The following is a 17,424-nucleotide window of genomic DNA, read 5'->3' on the forward strand; positions in this document are numbered from 1 at the left end:
TCTATGCAACGCCAGGTTTTGATTTCGCAAGGATATGGGACTTGTTGCAGGCCGCGAGAGCTTCATATGTCACCGATGCTATCACGCGGGGTCGCTCGAGGCCCGATTCCGGGAGACAATCGCGCGTTGAGCCCCGCAGATCGGCTTCGATGCCACCCTCGATGCCTTCAAGAGAATACGGCTGGAATGGAAACGTTCAGGCCCCCGCACGTACGCCTGCTGTGTCCAACACTTCTCTCGCAGTGCCCTCGCGGGGAGACGGATTGAACCAAAGCGACGACGCTCCCGCACGTCCGCATCTTGACTCTGACAACTCTCCCTTGATGCCGACTAGTTCTCCTCCGAAGGCCTCGGTTGACCTGAATGAAAGCATCCACGCTCACGCTCCCGCACCTACGCCTCAGGCGGTCGACTCCGACAGTGTTCCCTCATCGCCCTCCAGAGGACCCGACTCAGTGGACGAAAGCATCCAGATTCCTGCACCTGCGCCCCTCGACGTCAATGGCCCGACCCCGACCCCGTCACCAGATTGCGACTTGAACAAGAGCATCCATGCTTCCACAAGTGCACCTAGTAGTGACTCTAGCAGTTCGCCTTCAACGCCCGCAAGACGTCGCGGCCTGAGCGCGAGCAGCTACGCTTCCGCACGTCCAGATGCTGACTCGCCAAGTTCTCCCTCGGTGCCCCCAAGAGGACTCGATTCGAGCGAAAACACGCAGCCTCCTGCTAGTGGTTCGCTTCAAGCTGATACCGACACTTCGTTCGCCAGTGCCTCAGTCAATGTGAACGCTCCCGCACGTACTCCCGATGACTCGAACAGCTCTCCTTCAACGCCCTCACGAGGTCTCGGCCTGAGCGCGAGCATCCACGCTCCCGCACGTCCAGATGCTGACTCGCCAAGTTCTCCCTCGGTGCCCCCAAGAGGACTCGATTCGAGCGAAAACACCCAGCCTCCTGCTAGTGGTTCGCTTAAAGTTGATACCGACAGTTCGTTCGCCAGGGCCTTCAATGCGATGTTGATACACAACCAAAACCTCAACGCTCCCGCACGTACTCCCGATGACTCCAACAGCTCTCCTTCTCCCGCACGTCCACTGGCATCCGCTGACGCCCACGGCTCTCCCTCGCCGTCGAGCGGCCTCGACTCGAGCGAAAGGATCGGCGCTCCTACAGGTCCCCGATTGGATCTCAACTCTCCCTCGACGTCATCGGGGGCGTCGGCCAGCATCTACGCGCATCCTCGTACAGCTACTACAAGTCCGGCGCCAACCGACGCCCGGCCGTCGTCAAGAGGACAAGGCGAGTCTCCCCGGAACACCAGAGGGGGTGCTCGCAGGGGCCGCAGATCAAACTTGGGATCTTCATCGTCTGCCTTGTCGGCGCCCACGCATGGTCATGGCGGTAGCCCATCCAGAGCGTCAACCAGACCTGCCGAAGACCACCCGGGTCGCTCTTCCAAGTGCTCCAGGCGGGAGTCATCACCGGTGCGACTGACACAGGCACCGCCGACACCACGGATGACGGACGCAAATGTGGAGCAGGTATCATCTCCCGTGAGTGTGCTCGTCGCCTCTCTTTGATCAGGGCTGGTGTCTAACCAATCATTAACAGAGCTCGTCGACATCAGCTGGGGTGCCCTCAAGCTCCACGTCATCTACGGATTGGAACGACGTCGACTGGGCTGCAGTCAGTCGTGCAGACTCGGAGCGTGCCGCGGCGTCTGCACAGGGCGCCGAGAACGGAGACAGCCCTCAAGGGCCTCATCGTGGGTCTCGCAATCAACGCGGACGGTATCAGGGCACGCCTTACCACAGGTCACAGGTGAGTGGGACAGATGTTATCCCCTCACTTACCAGCCCCTGACTCACTATACCCAGGCCACAGCGGGCGGTAGGCGGGGAAGAGGCAACGGACGTACAGAAGGACAACCCACTGGGCGACAAGGTATGCCGTGAGGTGCCGAGAGGCACTGTTTTCCTCGTTCTGACATCCTACACCGTCCCACACAAGCGTCTTTCTCGGGACGCCGCGTCACGGACGTTGGGCTTCGGCTCTTCAACGTTTTCTGAGCTAAATACCGAATCGCGACCCTCCACACGATAACAATCGGACCAGCTCGTATTATCTCGCACTATCATCAGCCACGGCTCATATACCCTCGCAACAAGATACATACATGCCACATATACCCCATATACCCACTATACCATCTGTATCCCCATGTATCTGGCATAAACCCAGACTGGCATACTAGTACTGTATCTCTAAACATGCAAATTTGACTAGCAGCCTTCGCAGTGACCCCCACGCCGCACGCATCCTCATCTGCGTTTTCGCAAGAAGTCTCGGTGCTCCTTTTTGTTCTCCGGATCCAGACTCTGTACGAAGTCTAAGTACTCGTTGGGATGTTCTCGTGAGTCGTTCGCGTGATTGAGATACGCTGATTCCAGAAACTCGGATCGTAGCTCGAGTCTGGTCGGTAAGACCGCGCTGCAAGCTGAGCACTATTGCGAAGAATAGGATGCAAGAAATCTATTGCGATAATTGAGATGGTTATAGCGAGACAGTGGTCACGTCGATCTAGCGTTACAATACGGAACCCGATAACAGAAACACATGCGAGGTCGTCAGAGGCATCTAGGATGAAGCAGATACGTTAGAGTATGAGGGGGGCCCTAGAAAGAAAGCTAGGTCAGTGTGCATGCCAGCAATGCGAAGAGACAGGACACATACCTGGAGAGCGTCCAGCGTTTTGCAGTGCCGCGATCAGCGTCGCCTTTTCGTCATCAGCAAGGTTGTCCACCAGTCGGACGAGACCGTCGATGGTTGCCTTGCGGTCGTCGTGAGCCAACGCTAGCATGCGGCGCATGAGATGGTCAGCCTTCAGCTGCGCCAGCGTCGCGGTCAGGTCGAGCGCTTCGAGGGCCTCAGCCATGACACGGCGATCGCTGAAGTCTTCGAGTGACGCTAATCTCATCAAAAGCGTAGAGCGGTACTCCTCCGTGGACTCCGGGCTGGCTTCCGCGAGTTGGGCCATCAAGGTCGACCATGCAACCTTCGCGCGCACCGACCAGTAGAAGCGGCGGCGAGCGTCCCTCCAGACCATAGGGGAAGCGCAACCCTTTGCTTCCATCCGCCCTGTGCGACTGCGATACCGTGAGTGACATATGGTATGGGAGCGCAAAGGCGACTCACTCGTGAAGATCTGCGTAGAGCAATGCAATCTGCTTGTACGTTGGTTGCAAGAGAGTCTCGCGCTGAGCCAATGCTTCAGCGGCTGCCGCGCGCTCTTCTGGGGTCTTCGACGCGTCCGCGCTGTCCTTCTTCAGTGCTGCGTACGTCGAGTCGAGCCGTTCCATCAACTTGTTGATTTTGTCGCGCCGCATCTTGATCTCGACGATACCCTCAGGCTCCAGCACACCTGCCCGCGCATCCACGTCCGCGAACATCTCCATCTGCGAAGCGTTGATAGACGGATCGAGCACGACCCAAGCACCACCGCGCAGTTCACCGTTGGGAACGATGTACACGAATACGGGCTGCTTGTAGCTAGACAGACCATCGACGATCTTCGAGCCCTGTTTGAGAATCTCGTCGTACATGTCCTGTTGACCACCGGAGAACCCACGCCAGTTTGCGAAGATGATAAGGGGCAATCCTTCCCGATTGAAGTCGAAGATCGCCTGTGCCGTTTTGTAGGCGGAGTTAGGATACCAGACTTGACCAGCCTCCATGATGCGCTGCTCGAAGGACGTGGGGTTAGCAGGATCGGCAGGAACGACACGCTCGATTGTCCGCGTCTCCACTGCGATGACACCCATGGGAATACCACCGAGACGTGCGCGACCCACTACAACGGTCTGCGCCCAACCGCTCAATGTCTCTTGGAACGAGCCCTTGTCGAAGAAGCCCGACATCCACTCCTGCGTGGTCTCGTCTTCCTTGCCCTCGATGAACCACCTCGGATCGTATGAGCCCTTTGGCGGGACGTATCCGATGTCTCGATCCCAAGGATCCATCGACTGGAGAATGGGCAACGCAGCGCCCTTGACCTCTGGAACGTATGACAGCCATTCCAGGATGTGCATCGCGCCCTCGAGATCACTGCTGGCGGTCAAGTGGGAAACACCGTTCTTGTACATGATCTGAGTGCCGCCAAGCTGCAAGTTGGACGTGTAGACCTCTCGGCCGAGCACCTTGTTCAAGGCAGACGCGCCAGTCAGGATGATCGGCTGGCCTTCCACTTGGACTGCACGTTCGCCTAAGCGAACGAGGTACGCACCGATACCGACGGAACGAGCGGTGACGAGGGTGATGGTAAAGATATCGTCGTAGGCACGGGACGTCTCGCCGGCAATTAGGCCAGACCCCTTCAAGCATTCGACTCCCAAGCCGTCCTGCATTCCGATGACGTCGGTAATCTGGTGGCGAACCTCACCATCGACCTCGACGTCAACGGTGCGCACTGAAGTCGCAGCCTTCTCCTGCAGCTTGAGGAAATTCTCGTGCGAGAGGTACAGGTAGTCGACGCCCTTTTCAGGATGCTCAGGATCGTTCCACGCGCATGAGAAGAGGCTCAACACCTCTTCCGCGAGACCGATACGGGCACCAGAGTTTGCGGACAGGTAGATCCTCGGCAACCCGTGCTCACGGGCATATTGCGACGCCAAGTAGAAGAACTGGTCTTCCTGAGGCCCGAATGAACCAATCTTGAAGGTGATGTCATTGGCAATCGCCACTGCGCGGCGGCCTTCAGGGCATTCGGGCGTCCGCATGAGGAAGACCCATCCGACCATACCGCAGCTGTTGCCCCCCGGTGCCCTGTCAACCTCCTGCAGCTGGTCGTTCTCGTCCAGAACCAACTCGCGCGACTCGAGAAGCTTTTTGGGCAAGGTGAGTTGGGAGTTCACCTTGCGAGCCTTCGTCCAGACGTTGCTCAACGCTTTCGCGAAGAGATCCGGGAAGTCGTAGACGTAGGTAGTACCGATGAGATGAGCTTGGTAGCGCTTCGGTTGCAGCGACTCCTTGGTCGGGTATGGCTGGTGGACAGGTTGCAGGTGCAGAGGTCCCTTCTCGCCAATGGACTTCAGAATGGTCGTACCCTTGTCGGTCGTAATCTCCTGATATCCATGGTAGTTCACGATGAAGCCCGACACGTTCTCGATGACACAGCGAATGGGTGTAACGTTGCCTTCGCTGTCCTCCAAGACGATACGAATCTCCGATCCGGTGACGTGGAGGCGCCAGAGACGCTTGCCATGGCGTTCGATGAAACCGGAGATCGCTTCGAGGACGTCGTCGTATGTTACTGGGAGGTTGTAGATGAAGTTCATGAAGATATGGTTGACGTCTGCATTGCGGTGTTGAGCAGAGACGACCTCCAGAGTATCCAAAATATTGGTGACTAGACGATCCGTCTCCGAGATGAGATACTGGGCGGTGTTCATGTTGCCGAGAACACGTCCGGGTCTAACCAACGCTCGGATGAAAAACCTGCTGTCCAATTGGTTCTCGCGCGCGACTGCGTGGTAGATGTGAAGCTGCTTGTTCTCTGTGAAACAGGGCGTGAGGTTGTAGTGGGAGAGTCGGCTGAGTTCCAGCTGGTACGCGAGTGCGGGCTCAATGTGCCGAATAGCTTGTTCCTCTTCCCAGGACTTGCCCATGTCGCGGAGGGTGAAGTACTGAGGATACTGACCAGGCCGGCATAGAAGAATGGAAATGCGACGGACACCGCGATCCGCCAAGACGTTGCTACGCTCGTTCACCAGCGCATGGATCTTCTGGTACCACGTGTCCTCCGGTGCGTCATCGGCAGGATCAAAGATGCGCACAGCCATGTTTAGTACGTTCGGCGGTTGATTGTTCGAACCATATCGCTGAGTGAACTCCTGAGGGTCGAAATGAGGGAGTACGTTGGCGACCTTGTCAAAGCCACGAGACAGCGCAGCGAAGTTGGGGAAGGAGGCTATTGCACCGGTCCGGAGAGGTTGCTTCTGGTGTTTGTTGATCATATATGTTAGGTCACTGACTGACGCTTGGCGTCGAGCAGGGTTGCTCCTAGACAAATATCGAAACGTCAGTATGAGGACACGTCATCGCAGTCGTAGGCACTTACAAGCTCGGGGTCGTAGGAGGAGAATGGGACTGAGGAAGGTTGAAGCGCCAAGTCACGATGTTGGGTGCGTCACCATCGTCCATACTGTCGCCCTCCTCATGGTCAGTGGAAAGAAGGCTATAGGCCCTGTACGCGCGCCGTACATAGACCTCCAGGGCAGCTGCGAATGCGGATTCAGTCTAGTTGAGGCAATCACCAGACAGATAAGCTCACCGAATGCAATCCACTGATCGTGAAGGTTGAAGAAGGTTGGCAGGACGTCGTAGACAGTGTACCTGGAATCGATAAGCTCCCTCAAAACGTCAGCCGATGGAGCCCTGTAAAGAAGTCAATGGGCCGCCAAGCATATTGAGCGTTGCACGCAACGTACTTCATGTCGGCACCCTGTTCGCCGTAGAAGCTGTTCGTCACAGATGCCTTCAGGATACTCTCCATCTGCCCCTTCCGCTCCTCGTACGAAGGCATTTGGCAAGAGATGAGTACTTCCCTCGCCTTTAGCGCAACCTGCGTCGAAGACCTGGACAATGAGGGGTCGCGTGAGCGTTTGCTTCATAATGAAGGGCGACGAACGCACCTAGCCTCCAACGATGCCAGGCCCTGCAGGACCTGATAGAGCTTGCTGTCCGGATTGGAAACTGTCAAGCCGCTGTTCTTGACATGATCGAGGATAAGCATGATAAGCCTGCCCTTGCGCTGGGCCATGATGTGACTGAGCACGAGCGAGACAACCTTGTCGAGGTCATCCTTGTGTTGCTCGCGCAAGGTGAGCACTCGAGCCTCGATGCTGCCTCCGAACAGCTTTTCCATCTGCTCGTAACGTGCCAAGAGACCAGCAATTATGTTGTTCTCGTGCGCTCTGAGGCCCTGCGAGTAGCGGTCGACGACGTCGAAGAGGGCGCCAAGCTGCGTGCGGAGCATTGGCCTGTCCTGCGGACGCACTTTGTCCTCCATGAAGTGGTCCATCAGTTTCTTGACGCGCATAGCCGGGAAATCGGGGACGTCGCCCTTCCCTTTCGCAGCGTCGATCGTCGCGCGGATAGTTTCTTCGAGCTTAGCAGGCATCCGGCCTGACAACGTGGATAGGATAGCAGAGACCTCGGAGAAGGGCAATTCAGAACTCTCGAGAACGGCCAGGAGCTCCTTGAACGTGGAGGCCATAATTGCCTGGTTATCGTAACCGTCCAGGATATCGTTCAATACACCGAGATAGTGGTGGAGACGCTGGTGTGGCTTGTTACCAATGACGCTGGGCGAGCCCATTGCGGGCAGAAGACCCTCGAATGGCTTCGCATGCTTGACCCGAGCGGGATCGTCGAGAGTGAGGATACCGAGGATGTCACCAGGCTCCAGACTGACGCCAGGCTGCTTGACGAACTGGACGATACCGTCCTCGGCTGCGACGAGGGGCATGTACATTTTCATGACCTGCGACGATCATCGTAAGCCGAGAATAAGACCCATATGACCATCTAGATACATACCTCGATCTCGGCGTATTGCTCGCCGGCGTTGATGTGGTCGCCGCTCTCAACGAGGAACCGAACGAGCTTGCCAGGACTTGGGCTGCGCAGCTGGGTCGGGTCGTTCTCTTGTTCAATCGAGCAGGTCTTCGAATCCACCATTAACCTCAGCGCGCCAACCTCCTCACGCCAGTACACGGAGTGACTGCGCCCGTCAAGTAGGACCAGCAGGCCGCCATCAGCAAGTGGGCGTGCGCCGACAACTGTCCGACCGCCGTTCAGGTAGAGTGTCCAGGTGGTCGGCGAAGAACGGGTAGCGGTGAACGAATAGCGATTGTTGTTGTAGATGAAGTCGATACCAAACACGGTCTTCAGCACATCGCGCGACGGCACCTGACCCTTGTCCAGGATGCGCTTGTACTCCGCCCAGCATGCATCGGACACGAGGTGCGCCTTGGTCACCGCACCGCAGATCACCGCTAGAGTAGCGTCCGGTCTCTCAGCGGTGAGCTTGTCGCTGATGAGGGAGTCCAGCCAGCCCGTCGTGATCGTGTTCTCCTGGAACGCCTGCAGTTCCAGGAGCTTGATCAGGTACTCGACGGTTGTACGGAAGTCGCCACGGATGCTCAGCTCCTTCAGCGCGACGACCATGTTCTTCCTGCTCTCGCCACGGTCCTCGCCATACGCGAAGATATGTCCGAACTGCGAGTCCGCGAACTCGTGCAGCCCGCCGGCGGACCCGACGGAGAAGTAGCCCCAGACGTTCGTGCTCGAGCGGAAGTTGAGCTCCTGCAACGATCCAGACGACGGCTTGAAGCCCGCGTCTGGGTTCTCTGCGGTGATGCGGACGGCGACGACGTGGCCCTTAGGGCGCGGCTTCCGCTGCAGCTTGCTGGCTTCGGGGTCGGCCATTTCGAAATCAATCTCGGTCGTGCCGTGCGGCGCCATGCCGTAAAGCTGACGGATGTGCCGGATTCGGTGCAGGGGGATACCCATCGCGACCTGGAGCTGCGCGGCGGGCAAGTTCACGCCAGACACCATCTCCGTCGTCGGGTGCTCGACCTGGAGACGAGGGTTGAGTTCGAGGAAGTAGAAAACGTCCTCCGCATGGCTGTAGAGGTCTGCAAAGGCGCCGTGAGTATGCCGGCTTAAACTCAGCCAATGGATGCTCACATTCTACCGTTCCAGCGCTGACATAGCCGACTAACTTCGCCAGTCTGACCGCTGCGCGCTCCATCTCCTCGAACGTGTCCTGCTTGGCAATGGTGACGGGAGCCTCTTCAATGATCTTCTGGTGGCGTCGCTGGACGGAACAGTCGCGTCCAAAGAGGGAGATGGCGTTGCCATACTGATCCGCGAGCAGCTGTACTTCGAGGTGGCGCGCCTGCCCGGCGAGCTTCATGATGAATATGGGCGACCCTGAAGAAGAGCTTAGAGTGGACGTCCCATGCCTGCAGGACGCGACGTACCAGGGATTTCGCCCGCCACCGCATTGAACGCATTCCTGAACGCCTCAGGCGCCTCGACCTTTCGGATGCCCTTGCCTCCACCACCCTCGCTAGCCTTGATCATCACTGGGTATCCAATCTCATCCGCGCGCGCGAGACCCTCCTCCACACTCGTCACGCACGCCCTCTGGTAAACGTTATCGGGCACAATGACGAACCCCTGCTCCGACATCGCCGTCTCCGTGATGCCAGCTCCCGACCACGCCATCGTCGGCACGTTCGCGCTCTGCGCGACGATCGTACTCGAGATCTTGTCGCCCAAGCTGCGCATCGCGCTCCCGGGTGGGCCGATGAACACGATCTTGTTCGCCGCGAGGGTCTCGGGTAGGCGCGGGTTCTCGGAGGCGTGGCCCCAGCCTGCCCAGACAGCGTGTACACCCTCCCGCTCAGCGACGTCAACGATGAGCTCGACGTTCGCATAGTTGTTGTTGTTGGACCCGCCTGGCACCTCGACGTAGCGATCCGCCATGCGGATGTACTCGGCGTTGACCTTGAGGTCCTCGGGCGTCGCCATTACGGTGAACTCGACGGCACGCTCGGTGCCGAATGTTTCGTAGCACCATTGGCGGATTGAGCGAATCTCTTTGACCGCGGCGATACCGTTGTTGGCAATGAGAATCTATTCGTTTGGGCCAAAGATTAGTGACGCATTCGACGTGCACGGGATACTAACGAGAGATAGCGAAAACCAGACTGGCAACCCTTGGATATGGAGAGACGAGAAAATTCGTTTAACGACAGGTAGAAGTGGTGATGCATACGGAGGCCCGGGCACTACGCTGCCTCTTCGCGGGTTCCTGATACCTTATTCACCACATTGCTCGTGTAGCACTGACTCTCCACTACCACCATCACTTTGCACTTCAGTACGAAGCCTGCGTCTGGCACAAAGTGCTAGTGCATACATACGGATTGCGTGAAGTCATCTGGTATTAAGGACCGAGGGTGACACGAATGCTCTGGGACCTCAGACCTGGTCCCATCCGGACAAGGAGTCGTATTGGCCAGATAAGACAGAAACATCGAGACGGCAGTGTCCCGAGCTCCATCCGGAAGAGGCACAATTGCCGACGAGTGGGCGTCTCCACTACGGACTTGTGTGATTGCGTAACACGGGCGGCCGATGCTGTGAAGCTGGATCCAAAGTCGGGGCACAAGTGGGCTTGCATGGTCGGAGAGGCCAGATCCCAGAGGGACAAGTGCTCAGGATCGCGAAGAAGTCAACTGAAGTCTGGCCTCCCGACCCATTGTGGAGGAATCTTGCATTCAGGACTACGGCTTCGAAGCATGTCTTGCCATACACCGCACGCCGTCCACATCACACCCTCCTACACCGACCTCCGGCTCTTCGCTCAACGCACAAACCCCCGCGCCTCCGCGCAGAGGCACAATTCAGGCGAACTGAACACTCACTTTTGTGATGACGGTGTGACCGCCATTGTTCTTCACAAAGTCAGAGACTAGACCAGAGGGGGCCTTATCGAGGGTATTCCCGCCTGAGTCGCGCATGTCATGTGGCCGCGTACACACACCGAGTGTACAAACTACGCACCTATGAACTGGGCGACGCGTGAGTGATCGTAGGCTGTCATCCTCCGCCGCTATCGAGAAGACCGTAGAGATGATGCGCAACGACCGAGATGATGGGCGCACCGCTGGGCCGCTCGCTGTCTAAATACCATTTTGCTGCCGGGGGCATCCCCAACCTGTGTAGTGTTACGTAAGCGATATGGGGGCTGGGGCATTGGATCAATTCGGGCCCGCAGTACTTGCGGACCGCGGGCTTCCACGCTGTCGTCTGGTGAGCAACGTAGTGCGTCAGCCCGGCGCAGATATAACAGTGCAGCGAGGAGAGGTGGAAGGCCCAGTAAAATGAATAATGGCGGTGCTGGGAACTGCGGTGCTGCAGCCGTCGATCATCAAATTCGAACCTTATTCAATCAAATTCATCTACCACCCGTCAGACCTTCGGCAACTGCCATACTCGCAATATCAGAGTCGTCGCCGCGGTCATCTACGACTTCAGCTTGCTAGTGATTGCTTCGAGTCGTCAGCTACTCAAACTACTTACTCGCAAGCACACTGGCCACCGCACTCCGTAATACATGGATTCATGCTGGCCGAAACCTAGGCGACTTTGGACTGGCGAATGGCAATATTAACCCCGCGTCATCACGCACTGAATTCAAAATTCTTTCTGTGGTCCACTGCCCCAGATGCATGCCCAACGTGTCGGACGGTGTCACTAGCTACGTCAGGTTGCATCTCATGAGGGCGAGCTATCATCTGCAGCGAAGTATATAGGCAGCTGACATGACTTACCTGTCCCGACGAAGCAGATTTCACACTGCACAGCTGTGACATACTTATGTATGTACACGCTGCTTAACGGTGCGTGATGATCTAGGTTGATTCCCCTCCTTGTGTGCTGTTGTAGCCAGGGTTTTCTATGCATATCCTGCAGAAACCCTCTCTGTGGAAGGGGACGGCTGTAGTCCATGGTCAACTGTGGAAGTGCTCCGACTCTGCTCGAGATGATATTGGCGTCACTTGAGCGCAGTGCCAATAAGGTCATTCTTTTGCTGGCCGTCGAAGTTTTCCTCTGCTCTTTCTCGCAAACTGAAGTCGTTTCTCAGTGAGGCGATGTACGGTGACCCTCGGACTGTGGTGTGCATTTGGACCGCAACGGGATGAAGATGAGTCAGTCTTTCCTGGCGTTCCTCATACACAGCGTCAGGTCGGTCGTCGGTATTGGTCGGGTTGCCGTTCTTGGTATGTTCGTCAGTGGGTGTATGCCTATGACGTTGTGTCACAGACACATACGCGCCGGCCTCCTGCATCGGGATTCCCTTATTAGGTTATTGAACGCCCAACATCCGCGCCATCGTCGGTCGCGATCCTTCCCGCAGACCAACTCATGCTGATCCCCTCGGGCGATCCTGTTTGATGATGAATCCCTCGGTAATTGACGCGCTACAGGCTCCCAGATATGGTGCTGGTTCTCGCGTGCTCCTTTGCAGCATTTGACGATCTACCTTACGCTTTCACTCACATTCATTAACTCATCTGGGCGGGTGAACGTCCTGGCAAGGAACATCCGTCTACACCCCTTACAGAAATTTTACCTGTGCAGCGTATATGAAGGGCAATAAGCTCGGCAAAGTGGTGGGTACCTCATCCTTAGTTCGAGTCGGACTCACTCAATGGCATCCAACGTCAAAGCTTGTTTTAGGTGCAGGTGCGTACTGCATCTACTCACACAGCATCACCTTAGCTAACCTCTGTAACAGGCAGAAGAAGATCGTACGCCTCCCATACACCACGCGAACCTATACTCAATATCCTAACTACGAATAGAAATGCGACAATGTTCGCCCGACATGCCAGAATTGCTTGAAAGCGAATACGCCAGGCGATTGTATCTACGGCGAAGACGCTGAATTCCCAGAAGTCCGTCTGCTCGAGGAGAAAATAGGCCGCCTTCAGGAACGGATTGCGTTCCTCGAGAACAACGGCGACTCCCAGCCGATCATGCTGCACGACCCGTATCCTGCGCCTGGCCGGAATGAACCAAAGCAGGTTTCTGACATCGGTCACCATGCCCTTCCGCCGTCTACTGTGCAGGAGCTGTGAGCATTCGTGTTATCAAGCTGTAGGACTTGCTGACCTGGTGGGCTTAGCATGCGATCTTTCTCGAGCGGCGCTGCTGAGGTTGGGCTGTTTATGCACATGCCCCGTCTCCTGGGACGCAGCGCACAACCTCTCGCCGGCCTGTCAGAGCACGCGCTCGCGTTGATGCACGCGACTCGTCTCATAGGGGCCTACCTCTCCGCCGACGCGAGTCTGAACGATCTGCAGCCGGTGTTCCTCGCCCTCACCCTGAAGGACCTCTCCGCGGCCCTCGTCAATCTGGACCCGCCAGCCATCCTCGACGTCCTGCAGACCGAGGTGTTCCTCGCATGCTACTTCTTTTCGACGAACCGCACGGTCGAGGGCGTGTACCACATGGACGCCGCGTCCGCAATCGTCCTCGCGAACCGGCTGCACAAAATCCGCAGCACGCGCTTCCCGGTTCTGTCCGACAGCAGGGACGACATCGAAGAAGGCGAGAGGATCAACGCGTTCTGGACGACGTTCATACTGGACAGGTGTTGGTCCCCGGTCTTGGGCCGGACGCCCATCTTTGCAGATGCGGAAGTGAGGGGCACGGAGATCGACACGCCCTGGCCGCTCAGCATCGAGGCGTACGAGAATGTCAGTGGATAGCCACTTCCTCGAGGGCTTTTGGTGCTCACGCATTCATCAGCATCCCCTCCCTGCTGAATGGCGCGGGTTCAAGACGGTTCAGAGGTTCTTGTTCGATAGCCCGTTTTCTAACATCGAACAGGGGCCCCTTGCTCTGCATGCGAAGGCAGCCGCGCTGTACAGTCAAGCCCGCACCGCTGCTCAGGTCAGCACCTGTGAGTACCACACCTGTTTCCGCACTTCTGCCTTCACCATTCTGATTTTAACATGCAGACGCATTCCCTCAGGGATGGGCTGAGCTCGACAGGCGCATTGAACAATTCATCAAAAGCCTGCCTCTGATGAACAGTATCCGGCCCACCGACCACAACATGAAGAGCAAGCTGCTCATTGCGTACATGCTTGCATACGGCGCCGTCATCGAGCTTCAAAAGCCCTTCGATCGTCACCGCGGCGTTGGCACTAACAAGGCCGCCGCAGCCGCGTTCGACGCCGCCAATATCCTGAACCAAATCGACATACGCGGTGGGATGCTCGTGGACCCGATGGTTGGGGTACGTCTGCTCGTACTTTGTTCGATGTTGCTTATGCTGACTTGGATATACGCGTCAGGTTGTGCTGGTGTCTGTGGCCAATGTTTTGGTGCGTACCCTGAGAGCCCGCAGGCAGAGTGCTGCTGGCCCCGGCTCCGGCTCCGGCTCTCAGGCTGGGGACGTTGATGGGATCATGTTGGCCCTGGTTCATATACGTTGGACGCTGGGAGCGTGGGGCGAGCGCAGTGCTTATATCAGTGCGTATTCTGTTACTTGTACATATTGCCTTCGCATATAGTCTGATGGTTTTCTCTGTGCAGAGGACCAGCAGAATCATGTTGCCACTCTGTTACAAGGCTTGTAATTTCTCCCATAGGTCCTGGCGCTTCTGAGAACAACCACCCGTATCTGTCTCCGGCGTAGCTATTCTTTGATTCGCACGTCATGCCACTGTCACTTTGACAGTGGCAAGATGTCGTGGCAGGATGTCGTTTCCCCCTTCCATCAGCTTATCGTGTATGGCGGCCTGAGGCTGTCCTCTATAATGCTAGCATTCTTCCTTGTTACATACATACTTGACATGTGAAGGCGTGCTCCCGTCATCACCGATACGCCTCCGTGTACAAGTAATCTCAATCATCATATTCTAAGGGCATTCATCCCGTTTCTATCTATGACTGATGCTGCACTGATTAACACTGCTCATGGACTACACAATTATATGACCCCAGCCGATTTCCGGTCATAAAACCAAAGGTGTCTTGGCCATCAAAGCGAGGATGTCCCAACCTATGTTCCCCGCGGCGATTTGGGTGATCTCGGCTTGTGAGTTGCCGTTGTCAGAACAAACCGAAAGTCAAAAAAAAAAAGCCCAGTACCTTGGGTATCGTAGCCTGACAGAATTCTCAGTTACGTGACAGCGGAACGCGTGTGATAGACCCACCTGGTGCCACTTCGACGATGTCAGCACCGACTATCTTCAAGCCGGCTAGACCTTGTAGGATCTTTCTGACCTCCTGTAAACCACGCAAGTAGTATGAGCGATCAGACTCAACGATAATCTTGACGAATACCTACTCTCGTCGTGAATCCTCCTATCTCGGGTCTACCGCGCGGGCCGCTCTCAAGTTAATATGGACAACAGTATGGTTCTGGGACGACTTACGTCCCAGTTCTAAGCGAATGCTGAAGATAAGTCTGTTCTCCCGTAATCAAGCAATGTAAGGCACTCACGCAGGGGCCATTCCTAGGTCTATCACGTCTATGTCGAAGGAGACTATGCAGTCAATGTCAACGTCACATCGTGTGACTCCGTTTTCAGCAAACGCACTGTATACCGGGTTGTCGCCAACTGCGTCTCTAATCTTCTTGACGATGCCCTTGTACCCGATGTCCTCAATCTCGTCAACCTGGATAATGACGAAGCCGGCCTCGTAGTCGTCTTCGTAGTCTTGCCAGCTGTCGAGGGCTCCGTGGATGCCGACGTGCTGGACAGATTATTCGAAGGGTAATCAGGAGCAAAGGTGAAAGGACGTACTATGTTCGAGTGGTTAGCAGCGAGAAGGCCTTCCTCGTGCGCGTGCCAGAAGTAGTTGTCATGCGTGACCGGGATCTCCTGTTGCCGAACATGAATATGGACAGTAGTGATCGGTACAGAGCATAAAGTACAGACCTCGTCTGGAAGCCAGGGGCCTTCCGGCTAGCGAAATAAATATAGAGCTTCTGCCATTGAATGATTGTGAGATGGGTGATACTTACTGCTCGTCTTGGCTTCCATGTATCTAGGAGGCCGCGGTTGAATCAATCAACTGTTCTGCCGAGTGTAGAAAGTACAAACCAATGTGGCTGTCGAAGTGAATCACGCTTGAGTAGTTTCAGGTTATTGCCATAATTCACCGCTATCGCGAGATCAAAGGTTACCTGACAGGCCCATATACCTTCCCGATCCCACGTAGCATCGAGAGTGTGATTGTGTGATCTCCGCCCTGGTCAGATGGTCAGCTCTGAGTAGATGCGACTTCTTCATTTGAACGCATACTAGCGTCAATATCCGAGGATGAAATGAACCATCCTTTGCAATGCTTGTTCCTTCGTATGATCGAAGGCTCTTCCGAGACAGCGATATAGACGAGGCCGCCTCCAACTGACGGAGAGCCACCTTGTTGTCAATGTATACCATAGCTTCACAATATTCTCAGTATGCAACAGACTCGCGGTACATGTCAACTGAGGTACATACGGACATCCCCGCAATCGACGACTTCCAGATGGTCGGTCACACGAGTCTTCATAGGTACGTTAATCCTCGAGATCCCCAGGCGCCTTGCTCCTTGACGTATACCATTGGGTCCGAACCGAGCCCTATCGTGCGCTGTTAGTATCGACACGTCCCGAAGCGACACTACATCCGGAACTCGATACTCACCCTGAGCGATATGTCGTAGCGGTATCGAACGGGGCACCTATCCGGCATCCAAGTCAACGAGTCAGTTCATCAGTACATTGCTTCACGCCGATCATACCTAGGACAGCGACATCATATAAGGTGGCTGCGTCGGCGCCGAAGCATCTCAGCGGCGTAGCGCCTGCGAAGGTCGTGAGTCCATTCCAGTCCTGCTGCATCCACGCCTGCGGGGAAGCCGGGGCAGCAAACGACTCCAGGATGGACGCGTCTGTCCTATTATCGGCCGTGACATTCGCATCCTCGGTGTTGAGTGCGACTTGTTCGCCCAGCGTGAGAGCCGCCAGTCCTGCGAAGAACGTTATCTGTAGATACGATGGGGTCATACGGAAGAAGAAGAACGAAGACGTTGCGGGCCTTGAAGATGGCTGTCACTGATGGTGCTGAACACTCCCTCTCCCATGTCCGACTCTTATACGCACCCCGCATTGTCAAAGCCCCCGCTGGACCGTGTTTCCAACTACCTATGATAATCAAAAAGCCGAGATCGGACGCATTGGAGCGCGCTCCGGGTAACGGTACCGAGCTTGAGCTCAGTGAGTCGGTGTGCCAGACCAGGCCGACAACCAAACGGCGAGTAGTATGATGGATGTCGTTCGGACACCGGTAGGCTTGGGCGTCGTTGGTGAATTCACCTCCGCGGGATAGACGAACTAAGAAAATTGCCCAAGACGCCGGCGGTGTTCCCTGAGGCCTGAGCTCTGTGAGTGTGGACTATCTGCTGCAGCTAGACCCTTGTGAGCTACTGGCTGCAAGCGCGTGCGCAATCCGAGCACTCCGCACCTGGGCACTCTATCGCGTCTCTCCATGTTATGTATCGTCCTTTCCCGCCCACATGAAAGGTTCGCATTTCAGGGCAATGAGCACCGCGTCTCACATGGAGGATACCTATGCGACTTATTACTCGCGTATGATGGGAGTCAGAACGTCGGACTCTGATGTGGAGCGCTGAGGCAAACAAGTTGAATGGACAAGGATCGGGATGAGGGCATTCAAGCTTGCGAACTGACAATGAATATGTATGCAAATGACACGGACATTGCATAGCATTGGCAACATACGTACAACGTCACCATGCAGCTATTCGTGTTCACAGTGCCTG

The 17,424-nt window shown here is 56.1% G+C and overlaps 5 protein-coding genes across 5 annotated transcripts; 3 read left to right on the plus strand and 2 right to left on the minus strand.

The window, feature by feature from the left end:
- The first annotated feature begins 873 nt into the window (after positions 1 to 873).
- C8Q71DRAFT_745018 (uncharacterized protein) lies at positions 874 to 2,301 on the plus strand. The gene is made up of 3 exons (XM_047922980.1): positions 874 to 1,553; positions 1,612 to 1,821; positions 1,878 to 2,301. Exons 1-3 carry the CDS (start codon positions 1,014 to 1,016, stop codon positions 1,953 to 1,955), a joined length of 828 nt encoding a protein of 275 aa, XP_047781599.1. The 5' UTR covers positions 874 to 1,013; the 3' UTR covers positions 1,956 to 2,301.
- Positions 2,302 to 3,134: 833 nt separating this feature from the next.
- C8Q71DRAFT_469896 (acetyl CoA carboxylase) lies at positions 3,135 to 9,720 on the minus strand. The gene is made up of 8 exons (XM_047918748.1): positions 9,045 to 9,720; positions 8,749 to 8,994; positions 7,597 to 8,696; positions 6,690 to 7,540; positions 6,486 to 6,632; positions 6,329 to 6,432; positions 6,116 to 6,275; positions 3,135 to 6,057 (listed from the first exon to the last, which is right to left on the minus strand). The coding sequence occupies exons 1-8, from the start codon at positions 9,595 to 9,597 to the stop codon at positions 3,192 to 3,194; spliced, it is 6,027 nt and encodes a 2,008-aa protein (XP_047781600.1). The 5' UTR covers positions 9,598 to 9,720; the 3' UTR covers positions 3,135 to 3,191.
- Positions 9,721 to 11,731: 2,011 nt separating this feature from the next.
- On the plus strand, positions 11,732 to 12,463 carry C8Q71DRAFT_745025 (uncharacterized protein). Its single transcript, XM_047922981.1, has one exon. It carries the CDS (start codon positions 11,774 to 11,776, stop codon positions 12,005 to 12,007), a length of 234 nt encoding a protein of 77 aa, XP_047781601.1. The 5' UTR covers positions 11,732 to 11,773; the 3' UTR covers positions 12,008 to 12,463.
- C8Q71DRAFT_855254 (uncharacterized protein) lies at positions 12,287 to 14,225 on the plus strand (the record flags this gene model as incomplete). Its single annotated transcript, XM_047927160.1, has 8 exons — positions 12,287 to 12,321; positions 12,374 to 12,386; positions 12,441 to 12,712; positions 12,764 to 13,337; positions 13,390 to 13,543; positions 13,602 to 13,882; positions 13,941 to 14,118; positions 14,182 to 14,225. 8 exons carry the CDS (start codon positions 12,287 to 12,289, stop codon positions 14,223 to 14,225), a joined length of 1,551 nt encoding a protein of 516 aa, XP_047781602.1.
- A 175-nt stretch (positions 14,226 to 14,400) lies between these two features.
- C8Q71DRAFT_469905 (agmatinase) lies at positions 14,401 to 16,994 on the minus strand. The gene is made up of 17 exons (XM_047918749.1): positions 16,745 to 16,994; positions 16,384 to 16,690; positions 16,287 to 16,323; positions 16,101 to 16,222; positions 15,900 to 16,042; positions 15,782 to 15,846; positions 15,699 to 15,724; positions 15,620 to 15,642; positions 15,534 to 15,560; positions 15,399 to 15,476; positions 15,192 to 15,348; positions 15,095 to 15,137; positions 15,027 to 15,035; positions 14,939 to 14,966; positions 14,805 to 14,877; positions 14,740 to 14,754; positions 14,401 to 14,683 (listed from the first exon to the last, which is right to left on the minus strand). The coding sequence occupies exons 2-17, from the start codon at positions 16,646 to 16,648 to the stop codon at positions 14,604 to 14,606; spliced, it is 1,191 nt and encodes a 396-aa protein (XP_047781603.1). The 5' UTR covers positions 16,649 to 16,690; positions 16,745 to 16,994; the 3' UTR covers positions 14,401 to 14,603.
- Between the last annotated feature and the right edge of the window lie 430 nt (positions 16,995 to 17,424).

Source organism: Rhodofomes roseus, assembly GCF_022264815.1.
Source record: "Rhodofomes roseus strain CIRM-BRFM 1785 chromosome Unknown C8Q71scaffold_5, whole genome shotgun sequence".
NCBI lineage: Eukaryota > Fungi > Basidiomycota > Agaricomycetes > Polyporales > Fomitopsidaceae > Rhodofomes > Rhodofomes roseus.